The sequence below is a fragment of the Scyliorhinus canicula genome, chromosome 3 (genome assembly GCF_902713615.1).
Source record: "Scyliorhinus canicula chromosome 3, sScyCan1.1, whole genome shotgun sequence".
NCBI lineage: Eukaryota > Metazoa > Chordata > Chondrichthyes > Carcharhiniformes > Scyliorhinidae > Scyliorhinus > Scyliorhinus canicula.
The window spans coordinates 241,922,081-241,942,219 of NC_052148.1; the positions used below are offsets into that span (position 1 = coordinate 241,922,081).

The 20,139-nt window shown below is 49.6% G+C and overlaps 1 protein-coding gene across 4 annotated transcripts in view; it reads left to right on the forward strand.

Annotated features, from left to right (window-relative positions):
* The window catches only part of maml3 (mastermind-like transcriptional coactivator 3), a 631,458-nt gene that overhangs the window by 358,876 nt on the left and 252,443 nt on the right, over positions 1 to 20,139 (forward strand). For all 4 annotated transcript variants that reach the window (XM_038792474.1, XM_038792472.1, XM_038792473.1 and 1 more), the window contains one exon: positions 18,408 to 19,916. In XM_038792474.1, the coding sequence (XP_038648402.1) occupies positions 18,408 to 19,916 (1,509 nt within the window). The remainder of the gene's footprint in view (positions 1 to 18,407; positions 19,917 to 20,139) is intronic.

The following is a 20,139-nucleotide window of genomic DNA, read 5'->3' on the forward strand; positions in this document are numbered from 1 at the left end:
CCTTCCCCCACCTCCCCCCTTCCCCACCTCCCCCTCCTCCCCTCCCCCCCTTCCCCACCTCCCCCTCCTCTCCCCTCCCCCACTTGGTCTAGATACTGAGAGATGTTGGCAGCTTGTTTCAGTATGAGTCATTGACTCCAGGAAAGGAAAAGTAAGAAAGAAAAAGGATGTGTGATTGACAAGATAATATGCTGAGCGTCTCTCAGTCCATTATATTGTCAGCAGCTGGCCTGAATGTTAAGAGTGTTGCTGCTCACCACCCCCGAATCCTTCTCAACCAGATACAAAGTGCTGTGCCCCACTGCCCCCTGAATCTTGCCCACTGCCCTGAATCTGCCCCACTGCCCCTGAATCTTGCCCACTGCCTCTGAATCTTGCCCACTGCCCCTGAATCTTGCCCACTGCCCCTGAATCTTGCCCACTGCCTCTGAATCTACCCCACTGCCCTGAATCTGCCCCACTGCCCCTGAATCTGCCCCACTGCCCCCTGAATCTGCCCCAATCCCCCTGAATCTGCCCCACTCCCCCCGAATCTGCCCCCGAAACTGCCCCACTGCCCCTGAATCTGCCCCCGAAACTGCCCCACTATCCCGTGAATCTGCCTCACTGCCCCTGAATCTGCCCCACAGCCTCCTTATCTGTCGCACTGCCCCCTGAATCTGCCCCACTGCACCCGAATCAACCCCACTGCCCCCGAATCTGCCCCAGTGCCCCTGAATCAACCCTGAATCTGCCCCATTGTCCCCTGAATCTGCCCCACTGCCCCCTGAATCTGCCCCACTGCCCCCTGAATCTGCCCCACTGCCCCCTGAATCAACCCCACTGCCCCCTGAATCTGCCCCACTGCCCCTGAATATATCCCCACTGCCCCTGAATATATCCCCACTGCCTCTGAATCTGCCCCACTGCCCCTGAATATACCCCACTGCCCCCTGAATCTGCCCCACTGCCCCTGAATATATCCCCACTGCCCCTGAATATACCCCCACTGCCCCTGAATCTGCCCCACTGCCCCTGAATCTGCCCCACTGCCCCTGAATCTGCCCCACTGCCCCTGAATCTGCCCCACTGCCCCTGAATATATCCCCCACTGCCCCCTGAATATATCCCCACTGCCCCTGAATCTGCCCCACTGTCCCCTGAATCTGCCCCACTGCCCCTGAATCTGCCCCACTGTCCCCTGAATCTGCCCCACGGCCACTGAATCTGCCCCACTGCCCCTGAATCTGCCCCACTGTCCCCTGAATCTGCCCCACTGTCCCCTGAATCTGCCCCACTGTCCCCTGAATCTGCCCCACTGCTACTGAATCTGCCCCTGAATCTGTCCCACTGCCCCCTGAATCTGCCCTACTGTCTCCTGAATCTGCCCCACTGCCCCCTGAATCTGCCCCACTGCCCCTGAATCTGCCCCACTGCCCCCTGAATCTGCCCCACTGACCCCTGAATCTGCCCCACTGCCCCTGAATCTGCCCCACTGTCCCCTGAATCTGTTCACTGCCCCCTGAATCAACCCCACTGCCCCCTGAATCTGCCCCACAGCCCCTGAATCCCCCACTGCCCCTGAATCTGTCCCACTGCCCCCTGAATCTGCCCCGCTGCCCCTGAATCTGCCCCACTGCCCCCTGAATCTGCCCCACTGCCCCCTGAATCTGCCCCACTGCCCCTGAATATATCCCCCACTGCCCCCTGAATATATCCCCACTGCCCCTGAATCTGCCCCACTGTCCCCTGAATCTGCCCCACTGCCCCTGAATCTGCCCCACTGTCCCCTGAATCTGCCCCACGGCCACTGAATCTGCCCCACTGCCCCTGAATCTGCCCCACTGTCCCCTGAATCTGCCCCACTGTCCCCTGAATCTGCCCCTCTGTCCCCTGAATCTGCCCCACTGCTACTGAATCTGCCCCTGAATCTGTCCCACTGCCCCCTGAATCTGCCCTACTGTCTCCTGAATCTGCCCCACTGCCCCCTGAATCTGCCCCACTGCCCCTGAATCTGCCCCACTGCCCCCTGAATCTGCCCCACTGACCCCTGAATCTGCCCCACTGCCCCTGAATCTGCCCCACTGTCCCCTGAATCTGTTCACTGCCCCCTGAATCAACCCCACTGCCCCCTGAATCTGCCCCACAGCCCCTGAATCCCCCACTGCCCCCTGAATCTGTCCCACTGCCCCCTGAATCTGCCCCACTGCCCCTGAATCTGCCCCACTGCCCCCTGAATCTGCCCCACTGTCCCCTGAATCTGCCCCACTGTCTCCTGAATCTGCCCCACTGCCCCCTGAATCTGCCCCACTGCCCCTGAATCTGCCCCACTGCCCCCTGAATCTGCCCCACTGTCCCCTGAATCTGCCCCACTGCCCCCTGAATCTGCCCCACTGCCCCTGAATCTGCCCCACTGTCCCCTGAATCTGTTCACTGCCCCCTGAATCAACCCCACTGCCCCCTGAATCAACCCCACTGCCCCCTGAATCTGCCCCACTGTCCCCTGAATCTGCCCCACTGCCCCTGAATCTGCCCAACTGTCCCCTGAATCTGTTCACTGCCCCCTGAATCAACCCCACTGTCCCCTGAATCAACCCCACTGCCCCCTGAACCAACCCCACTGTCCCCTGAATCTGCCCCACTGCACACTGAATCAACCCCACTGCCCACTGAATCAACCCCACTGTCCCCTGAATCTGCCACACTACCCCCTGAATCTGCCCCACTGCCCCTGAATCTGCCCCACTGCCCCTGAATCAGTCCCACTGTCCCTGAATCTGCCCCACTGCCCCTGAATCAACCCCACTGCCCCTTCATCTGCCGCACTGCCCCCTGAATCTGCCCCACTGTCCCCTGAATCTGCCCCACTGCCCCTGAATCAACCCCACTGCCCCCTGAATCTGCCCCACTGCCCCTGCATCTGCCCCACTGTCCCCTGAATCTGCCCCACTGCCCCCTGAATCTGCCCCACTGCCCCCTGAATCTGCCCCACTGCCCCCTGAATCAACCCCACTGCCCCTGAATCTGCCCCACTGTCCCCTGAATCTGCCCCACTGCCCCCTGAATCTGCCCCACTGTCCCCTGAATCTGCCCCACTGCCCCCTGAATCTGCCCCACTGCCCCCTGAATCAACCCCACTGCCCCTGCATCTGCCCCACTGTCTCCTGAATCTGCCCCATTGTCCCCTGAATCTGCCCCACTGCCCCCTGAATCTGCCCCACTGTCCCCTGAATCTGCCCCACTGCCCCCTGAATCAACCCCACTGCCCCCTGATTCTGCCCCACTGCCCCTGCATCTGCCCCACTGTCCCCTGAATATGCCCCACTGCCCCCTGAATCTGCCCCACTGCCCCCTGAATCTGCCCCACTGCCCCCTGAATCAACCCCACTGCCCCTGAATCTGTCCCACTGTCCCCTGAATCTGCCCCACTGCCCCTGAATCTGCCCCACTGCCCCCTGAATCTGCCCCACTGTACCCTGAATCTGCCCCACTATACCCTGAATCTGCCCCACTGCCCCCTGAATCTGCCCCACTGTCCCCTGAATCTGCCCCACTGCCCCCTGAATCTGCCCCACTGCCCCGAATCAACCCCACTGCCCCTGCAGCAGCCCCACTGTCTCCTGAATCTGCCCCATTGTCCCCTGAATCTGCCCCACTGCACCTGAATCTGCCCCACTGCCCCCTGAATCAACCCCACTGCCCCTGCATCTGCCCCACTGTCCCCTGAATCTGCCCCACTGTCCCCTGAATCTGCCCCACTGTCCCCTGAATCTGCCCCACTGCTCCCAGAATCTGCCCCACTGTCCCCTGAATCTGCCCCACTGCCCCCTGAATCAACCCCACTGCCCCCAGAATCTGCCCCACTGCCCCTGCATCTGCCCCACGGCCCCTGAATCAACCCCACTGCCCCTGCATCTGCCCCACTGCCCCTGCATCTGCCCCACTGCCCCTGCATCTGCCCCCACTGACCCCTGAATCTGCCCCATTGCTACTGAATCTGCCCCACTGCCCCTGAATCTGCCCCACTGCCCCCTGTATCTGCCCCACTGTCTCCTGAATCTGCCCCACTGCCCCCTGAATCTGCCCCACTGCCCCCTGTATCTGCCCCACTGCCCCCTGAATCTGCCCCACTACCCCCTGAATCAACAGTATTGCCCTTGACTGTTACCCACGAGGGTACATGTGAAGTACATGTTACATGTGAAGTTTGTGTCATATTGGCGTGTTGATAAAGGAGCAACAAATCGTGGGTCGAGCAGTTGGGAAAGCGAACCATAAACGAGTGGCAACTTAAAACAAAAACAGGGGGGGGGGGGGACATTTGACTTGAGGACGTTCCGAACGGCAATTAGAATTTATGGCCTCAGAGGGACAGGTGATTTTAGACACACAGCATAAAGTAGCTGTGCATTGTGCTCCCCTCGTCAGGAAATGATTTTTCTCTGCGCGGTGTCCCGGGAAATCCACTCCGAAGTGTGCAGACCTATTTGGGGCTGCCTGAAAAGCAGTGTGGTTTCCTACAGCAGCCCCAGCGGCTGCAGGGGAGTTGCTTACCGTTCAGACAGCAGCAGGTCACACTGAAGGAAGGACACCATCCCCGAGGACAGTCTGGAGCAAACTGCCATCAAGAAATGGGAAGGGATTGTGGGCTTGTTGCTGTGTTTAATTCCTTCCTTACAAGTGAGCAAGAAATCAAACACAAAGGATGTCTAACGGCCCCTGATTACACAAGCCCTGCTATTTTGTTTGGTCCTGAAGAGACATTTAACATGACAGTAATTTCAGTCATTTACCTGTTTAAACAAAACAGGAGAAACAATTGGATTCTGGGCTGCCGCCTTCTCCGTGTGGACCTGATTGTTTTTACATTGCCGCGAATACTCTGAAGGCCTTGGGGCCTTGCAACCATTCTGCTTGTAGGTAGAAGGCCAGGGTTTGTGAAGTGTCAGAATTTTAGAGGTGGCCAGCTCCCTGATAAATATTCCTGATAATAAAAAAACCTGCATGTTTCGCTGAGAACAGGGGGCCCCCCCGGCAGATACAAGCTGGAAGAGAGCCAGGGATGAATTTAAGGATTAGCTGCTATTCGAAGGGGAACACTTCAAAAAGAAAACTGTGGAAGATCAGTCAACTGTGTGGCGTTCTGGCTTTGAGAATGTAATTTTCTTTATAAAAAGAGTTGCACAAATGCGAGCCATGTAAGATAGTTAACGCGTTACAGCCATCTTACTGTGTAACATAACAAGTAGTGGCAAAAAAGAGAGGCAGAGTGTAGCATAACTGGTCACTTCCTTTGCATAGTTGAAATAGCTGTTCTCTGAAGTCACAGTGCTGCTAGTGGAGTGTGTGTGTGGGGGGGGGGGGGAGGTGCGCTGCACAGAGCTTAGTCTGTTGCTATAGAAACGTCTCCTTGGCGTTTTTGTGTGTGTGTTGTTTTTGGGGAGGAAATGGGTTGGGATCCGTGGGGCACCGAGCAAGAGCAGCTTCTCCAGCACATTAACAGATAAAAGCATCACCAACTGCCTGGTGCTCTTCTGCACGGCACTTCAGCTCTTTTAAGTGTCCAATTAGTAATTGTTTGTTTTCAGGAGTGGTGTTGGTAGGTTCCTGATCGAGGGTAGGGTCATGGGAGACGGTTTGCTGATCTCCTAAAATAAAAGCACGCTTTTGCCCAACTGAGATTCTTGTCAGAATCACATCTAGGCCGCATGCTGGCGTTTTGGAGAGGAAGGTGCCTGGAGAAGCCACACTCACAGGTACCACAATGGCACAAGACACAGGCGGTTCTGCTGCATCAACTGTCCATCAGCTGGACAACAAAGCATTTTTCTGTTCTTCCTGTTAATAATTTGTACAGGAGCCGATGCCTTATGAAGATAACAAGTAGCACAGGGACATTTTGCTTCAGTTTGTAAAGGCTGAACAACAGAGTGGTGCTTAAGCAAAAAAACAACCTGCATTGACATTGAGCAGCATAACCTAAGTGAACCCAAAGAGCAAATAGGTTATCTTCTCTCTCCGGCCACACAGTTAGCAAAACCACTGTCAAACAGTTTAAAGTACGCAGAGGTTTCAAGGAGATGCGGGTTCCTCCGCACTTTGCTTGTGAATGAGTATGTGTGGTTTGATTTTTTTTTTAATTTAGAGGATCCAATTATTTTTTTCCAATTAAGGGGCAATTTAGCATGACCAATCCATCTAACCGGCACATCTTTGGGTTGTGGAGGCTAGACTCACGGAGACACAGGGAGAATGTGCAAACTACACACGACCAGTGGCCTGGATCCAACCCGGGCCCTCAGTGTCGTGAGGCAGCAGTGCTAACCACTAGGCCACCGGGTAGCCCTGAGTGGTTTTATTTTGTATAAGGCATCAAGAATGATAAATCCAAGAGGAGTTTAGGGTGCAGAGGAGGTTCACCAGGATGTTGCCTGGTATGGAGGGTGCTAGCTATGAAGAAAGGTTGAGATTAGGATTGTTTTCGTTGGAAAGACAGAGATTGAGGGGGGGACCTGATTGAGGTCTACAAAATTATGAGAGGTATGGACAGGGTGGATAGCAACAAGCTTTTTCCAAGAGTGGGGGTGTCAATTACAAGGGGTCACGATTTCAAGGTGAGAGGGGGAAAGTTTAAGGGAGATGTGCGTGGAAAGTTTTTTACGCAGAGGGTGGTGGGTGCCTGGAATGCTTTGCCAGCGGAGGTGGTAGAGGCGGGCACGATAGCATCATTTAAGATGCATCTGAACAGATATATGAACGGGCGGGGAACAGAGGGAAGTAGATCCTTGGAAAATAGGCAACAGGTTTAGATAAAGGATCTGGATCGCCGGCAGGCTGGGAGGGCCGAAGGGCCTATTCCTGTGCTGTAATTTTCTTTGTTCTTTGTTCTTTGAGTTAAGTTTACTGAAAGGTAAACCAGTGATGCAGTGATGTCCAAATGGTGACTCTTTACCTTCTTCTCCCATCACCACAAACCCGAGGAGCCCTTGAGGGAGCTCAGGCCACCTATTCCTAATTTTACTTAAATTTTTAATTCTACCCACTGCCTCAAGACCTCTTCTGTGCCTAGTGCTGGTGTCCATATTACAAACAGGATATGGATGCAATGGGCAAGATGCAAAAAGAAGATTTGCAATGGATGATACCAGAAGTGAGAGGTTGTAACTATAAAGAAACGCTGACCAGATGGGGGGTCTTGTTTCCTGAGCAAAGAAAGGTTGAGGGATGGTCTAATAGAGGTCTGCAAAGTTATACGGGGGGCAGGAGTGTGGAGTTCAAAAATAGGTCTTGTAAATATAGTCACTAATAAATTCAATAAGGAATTCAGGAGAAATTGATTTGCCCAGAGAGGGTTTGCAACTTGGAACGAGGCACCACATGGAGTAGATGTGACAGATAGCATTGATGTATTTAAAAGGGAGCTGGATAACTGCATGAGGAGGAAAGGAATTGACTGGGATTTGTTGCCTCACCAAAGGATAAATGCTAAGTCAGATGCAGATCTGTTGGTATCAGCTACATGAAATATGTGGAAAGTAATAGGAATGTAGATTGAAATTTTACAAAAGCAAAATATGGCGGATTGTAGAAATATGAAATAAAGATCTGAAATGCTGGATAAACTTGCTGCCAGACATGCTGAGTTTATCCAGCATTTCCCGTTTTTATTTATGTGTGAAAATTTATATGTTGCCCATCCCAAGATTTGTACCTGCACAGATCATAGAGAACCCCGCACTAGAGATTGTCAACCACACAATACAGGAGCAAGCAGGGCTTGTACGCCATTGATCCTATTCATGCCAGATATTTTTGGTCTTGTTTTAGCTATTAAAGAGGCATTGTGTTCACAAAGAAGTATTTAGCAAACCTGTTTTGGGGGAGAGAGAAGAAACACTCCTCCTTTTCGGCATATGGTATCACTTTCAAGAGAGGTGGTAATGTGTTTAAATGCATCATTGTAAGTGTTTGAAAACAAACAAGTTAAAGGTTTGCCAAAACACTTTTACACGAAGATAGTATCCTCTTACTTGCTATAATGTAGTTTCAGCAGAGACTTGAGGGAGGAACAAACCACTCACAAGAGCCATAATAAATGTGGTGCAAAATCTCTTATGAAGGAATCAAGCCCAGCTCGAGTACAATAACCAATGAATGACAGTCCAAGTTAGGGGAAGCTGTGAGGCCTGCAGGAATGCGCAGTGGTATGACAGAGATGTACAGAGCCTCCAGAGAGCTTTCAGAATTCAGTGCTTGGGAATAATGCTGTTTTGGTCCTCGAGAAATACACATACAGTATCTGATTCTGCCAAAACCCTGAGCTAGTTAATGGAATTTTTGTGACAGATAACATAAAAGTCATTTTCCCTGTCGCTTGTTTTTGTCCTCCTTCAAATGGATATGGTTTTGTTGGGGGGGGGGGGGGGGGGAGTGGAGAGGAGGTGGGGGGGGGGGGGGAGTGGAGAGGAGGTGGGGTGTGTGAAGTTCTCAGACCTGTCCCATCAATCAAGACTTCAGTGTCACAGTAAAGACTGTTTGTATTCCAGGTCTTCCACCCTTCCCTACCCAGTGTAAATCTAAATAAATGTAACCCTGCTCTGAAGTTCCCAGTGCGTATTACACATCTAGTTTCCTTATGAATACTGCACAAGGTTTATTTGTCGACCACTTTGGAAAAATAACAAAAGTGTGTGCAGCTTCCTCCCAATGAAACAAATCTTTCTGCTTTATATTGTCAGCAAACTTGTTTACATTAATATAGATTGTAAATAGCTGAGGACCTAGCACAGATCCATATGGTACTCAACTCGTTCCAGCCGACCATTTTAAAATGCCTTGTTTATCCATATTCTCTGTCCATTAACCATTACTCCAAACCCCATGAGCCCTTGTTACTAACATTTTGTTTGGCAACTTATCGATTATCTTTTGGAAATCAAAGCACATTACATCTCGCGGATTCATTTTCTATTCCACCAATACATCCTCAAAAAGCCTCAATAAATTTGCCAAACGCAATTTTCCTTTTATAAAACCATGTTGACTCTATTTGATCATACAATAACTTTTCTTAAGGGCACTCTTTAAGACTTCCTTAAGAATAGTTTACAACATTTTCTCGATGGCTAGCGTCAGGTTAACTGGCCTGTAGTTCCCTCTTTTCTCTTAATCTTCTTTGTTGAATAGCGGTGTTACATTTGCTAACTTCCAATTTGCTGGGACCATTCTAGAAAGTCTAAGGAATTTTGGAAAATTGCAACCAGCACATCCACCACTTCCACACCTACCTCTTTTCGAACCCCAAGATGTAACTATCAGGTTCTGGGGATTTATTGGCTTTTAGCCCCTCAAGTTTCTCTAATGGTTTTTCGTCACTGATATTCAGAATCACAGAATTGTTACAACAGAAGGAGGCCAATTGGCCCATCGTGTCTGCATCTCCAAACGAGCATCATGACATCCTTTCCCTGTATCAGTGGTAGCACGGTGGCGCAGTGGTTAGCACTGCTGCACATTGTTCCGAATCATCTAATGCCCTCTTGAATGCCCCAATTGGGCAGCACGGTAGCATAGTGGTTAGCACAGTTGCATCACAGCTCCAGGATCCCAGATTCGATTCCCCGCTTGGGTCACTGTCTGTGCGGAGTCTGCACATTCTCCTCGTGTCTGCGTGGATTTCCTCCAGGTGCTCCGGTTTCCTCCCACAGTCCAAAGATGTGCAGTTTAGTTGGATTGGCCATGCTAAATTGTCCTTAGTGTCCAAAAAGGTTGGGTGGGGTTCCTGGGTTACACGGATAGGGTAGAGGGTACACTTTCCAAGGGCCGATGCAGACCCAATGGGCTGAATGGACTCCTTCTGCACTGTTGAACCTGCTTCCCCTACACTTCCAGGTAGTGCATTCCAGACCTGAACCACAGGTGTGAAAGAGTTTTTTTCTCATATCATATTTGTTTCTTTTGCAAATCACTTTAAATCTGTGCCCTCACATTTTATTAATTATTTTTAATTCCTCACTCTCAGAGACCTCCTGATTACCCTCGATTTTTGGTATATAATTTGTGTCTTCTACTTTAAAGACAGACACACAATATTTCTTCAATATCGCTGTCATTTCCTCATCCCCTTTGATAATTTCTCCTGTCTCTGTCTCTAAGGGACCAAGGTTTACTTTAGCTACTTACCTTTTTATATGCTTGTAAAAACTCTCCTAATCTTTTTTTACATTCCTGGCTGGTTTACTTTCATATTCTATTTTCCAGAGAGAATCAGGCAGAGCGAGCAACTGGGGATTGGTGTAGGGTGCAATTGACTGCAGGCTTTGTAGACGCTTGATGTTAATTCTGATATGCGCTACAACTGGAAGTGATTCCATTCCCACAGTATTGGCTGGAGTGGACTGAGAATGGTCACATCATGCAGACCACTGTGCTCAGTATACTCTCAGCAGTCAGGATGATTTGATTCTGTTGTAACTAGAGGGTGGCTACTTGGCGACAGGACTATCCACTGACTACCTGGCTGTTGACCCTGTTGTGCAATACACACACACACACGTGGGTGGCATGTTTAGAACAAAAAAACACAGTGTCACACAAATTGGGACTGAGCAAACCTTTGGGATGCTTAAATAATGCTTTCACTGATTGTACCACCCTGCAGTACTTGCCAGATCCCTTGTCACGTATTGCGGTGCTACAGCAAAACCTCACCACCAAGAGGACACAGCCCTTGCCAACAGGCTTGTGAAAAGCTGAGGAGGGGAAAGGAAGAAACCATCACATCATCCCCTTTCTGATGGGGCTGGCCTTGATCAACTCATTTAATTATAGAATCAACAAACGCAACCCCAATACACCCATTCAACACTTTACCTTCCCTCTGGACCATCGCCATATCCTCTTAGCCATATTGCAGAAGTAAAAACCACCACAAAACAAACATTCAAAATCAACTTTATAATTTAAGTCCAATAATCTATAGAAAAATAAACTAAGCACCCTTATGGGCAGCACGGTAGCATGGTGGTTAGCATCAATGCTTCACAGCTCCAGGGTCCCAGGTTCGATTCCTGGCTGGGTCACTGTCTGTGCGGAGTCTGCACGTCCTCCCCGTGTGTGCGTGGGTTTCCTCCGGGTGCTCCGGTTTCCTCCCACAGTCCAAAGATGTGCGGGTTAGGTGGATTGGCCATGCTAAATTGCCCGTAGTGTCCTAAAAAGTAAGGTTAAGGGGGGGGTTGTTGGGTTACGGGTATAGGGTGGATACGTGGGTTTGAGTAGGGTGATCATGGCTCGGCACAACATCGAGGGCCGAAGGGCCTGTTCTGTGCTGTACTGTTCTATGTTCTATGTTATGCATTTCCTCAGTTGTTCTTTTCCATGTACATTTTCCTGTGCAGATGCTCCTACCAAGTTCTACCCCAGTGGTTGTAACAGGCCGATTTTCAGTGGGGGAGACTGAAGATGGCCTTGAGCAGCTTGACCCTTAACAGCCTGACTTTGAACTGCACCATCTCAGCATGGGTGACATCAGACTGGGCTGGCTGCCGGACAGACAACAGAAAAGGCACTGGCGGAATGGCAGCAATGCTGTAGCCTTGAGAGAGGACAGCTGGTTCATGCTTCACAGAGCCGTCCCACTCACCCAGGCTGATGCCTCAACACTCGTAGCAATGTGCTGAGGACAGATTGCTTGGACTGCTGGGAGCCTCTGCAAACCACTTTGCACACTCCTGTCTTAAACTATGATGGAGGCAGTCTGACCCTGTGTGACTTCAGTCTGAACTTCTACAGCAGCACCTAAACACTAGGTGGCTTCTGTTTTTGCTGTGACGGAAGCAGATACTTTGGTCATCAGGTCCTGCTTCCTGGTTGGTCCGCAAAGTATTCCCATGGTGCTGGTCACCACGGTCACGCTGGAGAGAGTGAGCTGCTGGCCCTGCACAGAGGCCCACATCAAAATTGGTGTCCTCCATGCTCCTTAATATTGATCACAGACTTTCTGACAGGCCTGCCAGTGCACCATGCATTTCAACATGCACACCCATCAACATTCTTCTGTAGGCCGCCCCATTGGACTCCTCATCTCAATTTTGTGCAGCAAAACCCAAGTATGACCTTGTTCCCCGATGAACTGGCACCTTTTTATTCTTGACCACTGAGCCAGCTGCAGGCCACTCATGACTATTGTCTCGCCACCTACAGATCCCTCCCCTGTGATACCTGTAAAGTATGCGCAATGCCAGTATCTGAGATGTGGCTGAGTGTGAAAGTGAGTGAGAGTATTTCTTCATCACTTTCTTTCTGCTCTTCCACCTCTTCATCCTCCAGCCCTGTCTGGTCAGGTGACAATTCCTGGGTATCCAGAAAGAGGCACAGTGGTTAGTATTGCTGCCTCACAGTGCCAGAGACACGGGTTCCATTCCGGTCTTGGGTGACTGTGTGGGGTCTGCATGGGTTTCCTCCGGGTTCTCCGGTTTGCTTCCACAGTTCAAAGATGTGCAGGTTAGGTGGATTGGCCATGCTAAATTGCCCCTTTGTATCCAGAGATATGCAAGTTTGTGGGGTTACTGGGATAGGGTGGGGCAATGGGCCTTGGTAGGGTGCTGATTTGGAGGGTCAGTGCAGACTCGATGGGCCAAATGGCCTCCTTCTGCACTGTTGGGATTCTATGGAAAGAGAAAGGTACAAGGCTGGGGTTGTGGTAAGGGGAGGGAGCATGGAGGGGCCGCGGTGACAAGTAAGAGGTACATGCTTGCATCACCTGCAGCTGTAAATTCAAAGTGAGCGTGGGATGAAGACGAAATAGGATATGAGGAGGATTAGATATGATCACACTATCACCTTCAGTGCTTTCAGGGCCTCCGTAATAACCATTCCATTCATCGAAAGCACTGTGTCCTCCTTTGGGTTAAGAACATGCAGTTATCCCTGACCACGCCTATTAGGTGTCAGTCCACCTTGTGTTTGCTTTCAGACTGAGCTGACATTTATTCTGCTATCAACATCTGCTCTGGATCTATGCTTTGTTTTTATGACAACCATTACCATTCCCTTTACCTTTCGTTCCATGATGTGGAGATACCGGCGTTGGACCGGGGTGAGCACAGTAAGAAGTCTTACAACACCAGGTTAAATTCCACCAGGTTTGTTTCAAATCACTAGCTTTCGGAGCACTGCTCCATTCACCTGAGGAAGGAGCAGTGCTCCGAAAGCTAGTGTTTGAAACCTGTTGGACTTTAACCTGGTGTTGTAACACTTCTTACTTTCGTTCTATGGCATACTTGGTATTCAATCTCCCCCCTCCCTCTAATTTATCCCTGACTTTTTGTTCTACCTGCACACACCCTACCCCCCCCCCCCCAACCTTTTTCAACAATATGAAACCCATCACATTTGTACCTCTATTTTTCAGTTCCAAAGAGGAGTTATATTGGACTTGAAATGTCAACTTGAGGTGCAATCTACCTGAATGGTGTCCCATAGCGCGAGATTAGCTGGGTGTTTCACGGCCCTCAGAGCAGCACGGAACACCACGCTGTCTAACGCATCCGGGTAAATCGGCAGCCTCAGCAGGCAACTCCTCCAAAAATTGCCCTTAGTGTTGGGTGGGTGGGGTTACTGGGTTATGGGGATAGGGTGGAGGTGTTAACCTTGGATAGGGTGCTCTTTCCAGGAGCCGGTGCAGACTCGATGGGCCGAATGGCCTCCTTCTGCACTGTAAAGTCTATGAAATCTATGAAATCTAAGGCCACACTTAGCCCCGTTTTCTGCACTGAGAACTCTTCAGTGCAGCAAGAGATCAGGGAACCATTTTTAAATGGCGTCCTGATCTCTCTAGCCTCCCAACGCGACCCTTGAGCCCCCCCAAGCCCCTACTCACTGTAAGAGGATCTCTGCTCACCCAGCCCCATGACTGCCACACATAAAAATGCCAGTTTGGCACCACCAGACTGGCATCCAGGTGGTGCCAAAGACAGCGTGGTGTTCCGTGCTGCTCTGAGGGCCGTGAAACACCCAGCTAATCTCGCGCTATGGGACACCATTCAGGTAGATTGCACCTCAAGTTGACATTTCAAGTCCAATATAACTCCTCTTTGGAACTGAAAAATAGAGGTACAAATGTGATGGGTTTCAGGTGGCAAAGCAGTGCCAGGGTACCACCTGCCCAGAAGGCATGCACCAAGGTGCCTCCAATCCACTGGGACACCTCCACAAGTGGTCTTCATCTGGTCCCCATTGTGGAATCCAGCACTAAAAGGTACTCACCTAAGGTCTCCAAGGCAAAGGGGTTAGATCCCACCCCTTGGTTAGATCTCAGGAACTCATATTACAGTGAGACTAGTTGTCTCACTCTAATATGCAGATTTGCCAGAAGGTGATCACATTGTGACGTCTCGCGAGATTGCGTTAGATCTGGTGAGATGTGGCGGGCCGGGTAGATCCCGGAAGTGGGATCTCCCGACATCTACCGGTCACATTGCACCGTGCCGCGCTGCCTTTCGGGTGCAACGGGATCGATAGATCCCACCCTCTGTTCCTCTCTCCACTGATGCTGCCTGAATTTACCGGCACTTTCTGTCTCCAGCATCTGCAGTATTTTGCTTTTATTTAAGGATTGCTAGGTCTGTGAGGTTGAGGTGAAGTTCTGGATGTTAGTATGAGTTGTGACTGACAGATTAGGTGGTAAGCAGAAGGGGTGACCTGTCTGAGGCTGATGGTTCAGGTGTAAGGATATCATAGCATTTGAAAGCGACTTAATTCAACTTGACCACTCTTGTGAGGTTATTAAACGTGTTGCAGCACTGAATCTAGATGCTTGGGACCAAGCTGTTTGTACTGACCACTCTTCTTGCCCTCTGAGGGTTCGCTTGGAGAGTTTCTTGGCTCCCTGTGGCCAGAGGATATTCCCCCTTCCCTCCACCTCCTGCACCAAGGTTTCCAATGCAGCATCTGAGAATTAGGCAACAAGCATTTTGGCCTGTTGAGCTCTTAATCACTCATCTTCCATGTCAGACCCCCTTCCCGACCATTTCCAGAGCCTGCTCCACCCGAAATGTACCTCCCATTTAAGAGATTTGGCTGATTTTAAGTAGTTCGGACTAACTGCAGTTGGTGCTAGCCTTTCACAAACATGGGCCCCTTCATCTGATACTACTCAAATTTGAATTATAAAATTTGTGCATCATGATTCCCACCTTGTTTTTGGGCCTATTGGATTTTGCCTCCTCTGTGTTGTAATTAACATACAGGGTACTATCCTGTGCAAGTTTTCTTTGTTAATGTAATTTCACAAAGAAAATAAATGAAACATATTGAGGATTTATTTCCCTCCATTCACAAATTCTGGCAAAAGCAGTAGACCTGAGCATAAAAGTCAGGCAGAACAGTGGCGTAGTGGTGAGCACTGTTGCCTCACGACGCCGAGGTCCCAGGTTCGTCCCGGCTCAGAGTCACTGCCCGTGTGGAGCTTGCACATTCTCCCCATGTTTGCGAGGGTTTCTCCCCCACAACCCAAAAGATGTGCAGGGCAGATGGATTGGCCACGCTAAATTGCCCCTTAATTGTAAAAAATTAATTGGGTACTCTACATTTAAAAAATGCACCATAAAATCAACATTGTATTTTTTTTGCCAAAACAACCAAATGGCAGAAAATATATAGGGAGCAATCTTCCCAAAAGGGAACAAAGTCCCCGAGCGAGCGCATTTAGCCACATGTTTCCGGCACTCACAGTGCCGAGAAACAAATAGCTAATCAACGTGACTCACTTTGAATAAGGGGCCTGAACGGGGAACACACGGCCGAGGCCGCACATATCCCCGTTTTTTACAATGGGGAGCTCTGCTCGCCAGAACTTCCCATTGTAGTGGGCGATCAGGACACTACAGCTCCCCCCCCCCCTCGCTCAACCCCACCCAAATATAACATGGAAGGGTCCCCCGGCCCGCCCACCCCACCCCACCCCCTCAACACACATGGCAGGCAATCCCAGCCCAATCGCACGCGCACAAAAAATGCCAGCTTGACACTGCCAACCTGGTAATGTCCTGGCCAGCTGGCAGTGCCAGGTTTGCAGCTAGGTGGCACTGCCAGGTGTCACATTGCCCACAGGGCATGTAGCTGGGGGTTTCTGATCCCCTTGGAGATCCCCATGAGTGCCGTTCCACCTAGTCCCCATTTGTGGGGATCAGCACCAAATGGCACTCGCCCGAGATCCTCAAGGCAAAAGGGATTGAATCCCAAAGTCTCAGGTACCTCGGAAATCTGCATATTAAAGTAAGGCTTACTGCCTCACTCTAAAATGCAGATTTGCTAAAAGGTGATCATGCCCATTATGGGTGGGATTCCCTTTGCAACGTCTCGTGGGATTGTGTTGAATCCTGCGAGGCGTTGCGAGCCAGGTTAATGGTGACCAAAAAGGCGAGGTGGGGTTACTGTGTTACAGGGATAGGGTGGAGGCATGGGCTTAAATAAGGTCGCTCTTTCCAAGAGCCGGTGCAGACCCGATGGGCCAAATGGTCTCCTTCTGCACTATAAATTCTATGATTCTATGATCCCGGTTTTCACTCGCCACGCTGTGCCGTGGCGAGCTGCTTTTCAGGCGCAGCATGGCCGGAGGCTCGCGCCCATAACATTGAAGTTGAGTGCTGTATGAGTCCAAGAGAGATGAGCAAAAGGTGAAGTTGGATGAGGGGAGCGGTGGAGAAATTTAAAACATAAAATTTCAATAGAAGCTGTGAAACCAAACAGTGAATGGAATTTCACATTTAGTTGGGGCTCTTAAAAGAATGTAGAATTGACCTTGTCCAAGATGTATATTTTGCATTAATTTACTGCCACTCTTTCCACATAATGACTCTGTTTTGAATGGAATCTGGTATTAAATAGACATTCCATCAAGAATTATTCTGTTCTACCGCTCAGAATCTGGTGGAATCGCAGTCAAAATGGCAAGAAAGTGGCTCGGTCACGCCAATCGATGAAGCATTTTCCTCCTCCCACCTCTGAGCCAAATGTTGCATTCACCTTCTCTGCCAGCAATGTGCAAAATGGTGATATTAATGGGAGGCAAGGGGTGTGGGGGGGCACTTGTGTGGGTAAATGACCCAAACCCCAAGAGGGTCTTCCTTCTGTCGCCCATGTTGCTGCCTCTCGGGGCTGCTGCGGTGACAGTGGGTCTCAGGAGGTATTGGTTACAGTTCTGATTGACCCCATAGATGAAGAGTGCTTGCAGCAGTACCTCTCTCCCTAGTCAGCCACAGATTCTTAGAGAATAACATTGACCTAATTCACCAGGCAGGGAACCGGTTGGATTGGCTGGAACACTGCTTTTCAACATCATCCATTATTACCCTCTAAATCAGAACGGATGTAAAACCAGCCTTGCATCTAACCCCATCTATTTCTCATACCACTAGATTTTGAATGCCCTAATCTCAGTTGAGGCCTTCAGTGGGGCTTTGATTACTGGCCTACATGGGAGCAGGAGTTAACCCCTCAAGTCTGCTCCACCATTCAATGAGGCCAAGACTGATCCACAAACTCATGCCTTATGCGCTCACCCTTAGTCCTTTGCCTCCTTTGCAATTCTTCACTGGATCGTTTGGTGATGTTCCTGCTATAGCATGGCCAGCTTTCTCTCCCATTACACTGGCATTATGCTTACAAGCCAGAATCCACCTTCTCCATCGTGCAAATAAAACAGGAGGTCTTGTGAGACAGTGGTGGTGTCCCTACCTCTGGACCAGAAGTTCTGGGCTCAAATCTTTTTTTCATTTTTAAAATAAATTTAGAGTACCCAATTAATTTTTCCAATTAAGGGGCAATTTAGCGTGGCCAACCCACCTACCTGCGCATCTTTGGGTTGTGGGGGCGAAACCCACGCAAACACGGGGAGAATGTGCAAACTCCACACGGACAGTGACCCAGAGCCGGGATCGAACCTGGGACCTCAGCGCTGTGAGGCTGCAGTGCTACCCACTGCGACACCGGGCTGCCCTCTGGGTTCAAATCTAATGCCAGAACTTGTTGGCCACGTTCATAACGTAGTTCAACAGCTCGGGAACCCTTCCACCACTTCCCCACTATTCCCCAAAGGGGAAAACAGCTTGGGCCCAGCCAGGTATCAAGAGAGTGGATGAATGCTCAAACCACTGCCGAAACTCAACATTGAAGAGAGTGATAAAACCCTCCTGTGCCCTATCTATTACAAAGTGGCCCTGGTTGAATATTCACTTAAGTCAGGACAAACAACTTAAAGCCTCCAAGATTAAAATGTTTTCCTGTTTCACAGAAATTTGCAGTGATGAGGTTCAACTATATTTTATTGATCACTATATTTTTATTGCACTATAGAGAATTATATTTTTGTTCTTAATGAATCAAGAAGACAGCCTTAATAATGAAGTTTCTTTATGTTCTTCCTAAAGCTTCAAGAAACCGTAAAGAGGAAGCTTGAAGGTGCACGTTCACCACTTAATGGAGACCTGCAAAATGGAATTTCTGACAGCAGCTTCTCTCCAAGTAACAAGCGAGCCCGAAAAGAGGGACCTGGGTTAGACCAGAGCAACACCCTGTCTAATAAGCTCCCCATGCCTTCAGTCTCTCCTCTGCATCAAATTGACGTAAAGTCATCACTCCCAATACCAACCAGTGGAAATAATTCAACAAGCTTTGATGACATAAGCAAAGAGGGCAGGCATCCCAGGGTGAATCTGCAGGCTAATGGCACCAGAGACGATGACGACTTCAACTTAATATTAACCAAGGAGCTTAAACAAGAGCCCCTTGATGATCCAGGTTATATGGACTCATCAGACGCTTCCCTCCTCCATCAGAATAAACTGTTCTCAGATATTAATCTTAATGAGCAGGAGTGGCAGGAGTTAATTGACGAACTAACAAGCACGGTTCCAGAAGATGATATGCATGACCTATTTAATGAAGATTTTGACGATAAAAAGGAGTTGGAGGTAATCAGACCCACATCACACACCCCAATCCCACCAGATAACACAAATATAAAGAGTGAGATGTGCCAGTCTCCTTTTAATCAGATGTCAATGGGATCTCCACAGGTTAGACCGTCCTCATCAGGCCCTCCATTCTCTAATGTCTCTACGGTTTCCAGCGTGTCCTCTGTGTCAAGTATTTCCTCACTTTCCGCTCCTGCCACTTCACCAGTAACTTCGGCGAGTCAGCCCCAGCAGCAAACTCCAAATCAAAGTCAAGCACATGCAAGGTCTGGAAATGGCTTTTTGATGACTACATCTTCTGGGTCAGGCTCAGGACAGGGGCCAGGGCCAGGGCCAGGATCTGGGCCAGGAACTCTACCATCAACTGGTTCGGATCTCTCTCGAGCTGAGCAGTTGAAACAAATGGCGGCTCAGCAGCAACAAAGAGCTCTGCTGTTACAGCAAAAGCAGCAGCACACACAGTCGCACCAGCAGAATCAGGCACCTAGCTGGTCACCTGCAGCTCCACCACACAGTCCCTTTGGAGGCCCCTTTAATACAGACAAACCAAATAGCCCGATGATGTACCCACAGGCCTTTAATAACCAAAAGCCTATGGTGCCTACTATGACAAACAACCCTCAGAAGGCCATGAATAACTACCTCTCACAAAACCACATGAACATAATGAATCAACAGCCAAATACTATAGGGCAGACTTCTGTGAACAAACAGCCTATGCTTTCGTACGCTAACACTAAGCCACTGTCTCATTATAATATTGAGCCAGTGGGCCAGAGAATGACCCCGCCAATGGTTACTCAGAACAAAGCTCCCATGATGCCCTACTTGCCGCAACAGCAGCCGCATGTTCAACCTCAGGCTTCTCATATTAGTGAGGAACAGAAGCGCTTGCTGTTAATGAAGCAGAAAGGACTACTGCCCCAGACAATACCTTATGGAACACTGCCAAGCCATGGTCCGGTAAGTCAGAGGAGAAAATTGATTTTTAATGTTGGCAAGGCGCATGCTTTGTTAGCCTGAATTTTTCCCTTCTATCAGTTCTTTCACATTTGTATGGTGTTAATTTGTGCATATTTTTGATCATTTGACTGTGCGATGTTTTAGTTGGTCTTATATTGAATGGTGTGTGTACTTTTTTAAGATTCATTGATTTCACCATCAGGGGTCCTGATAAAAACTGACT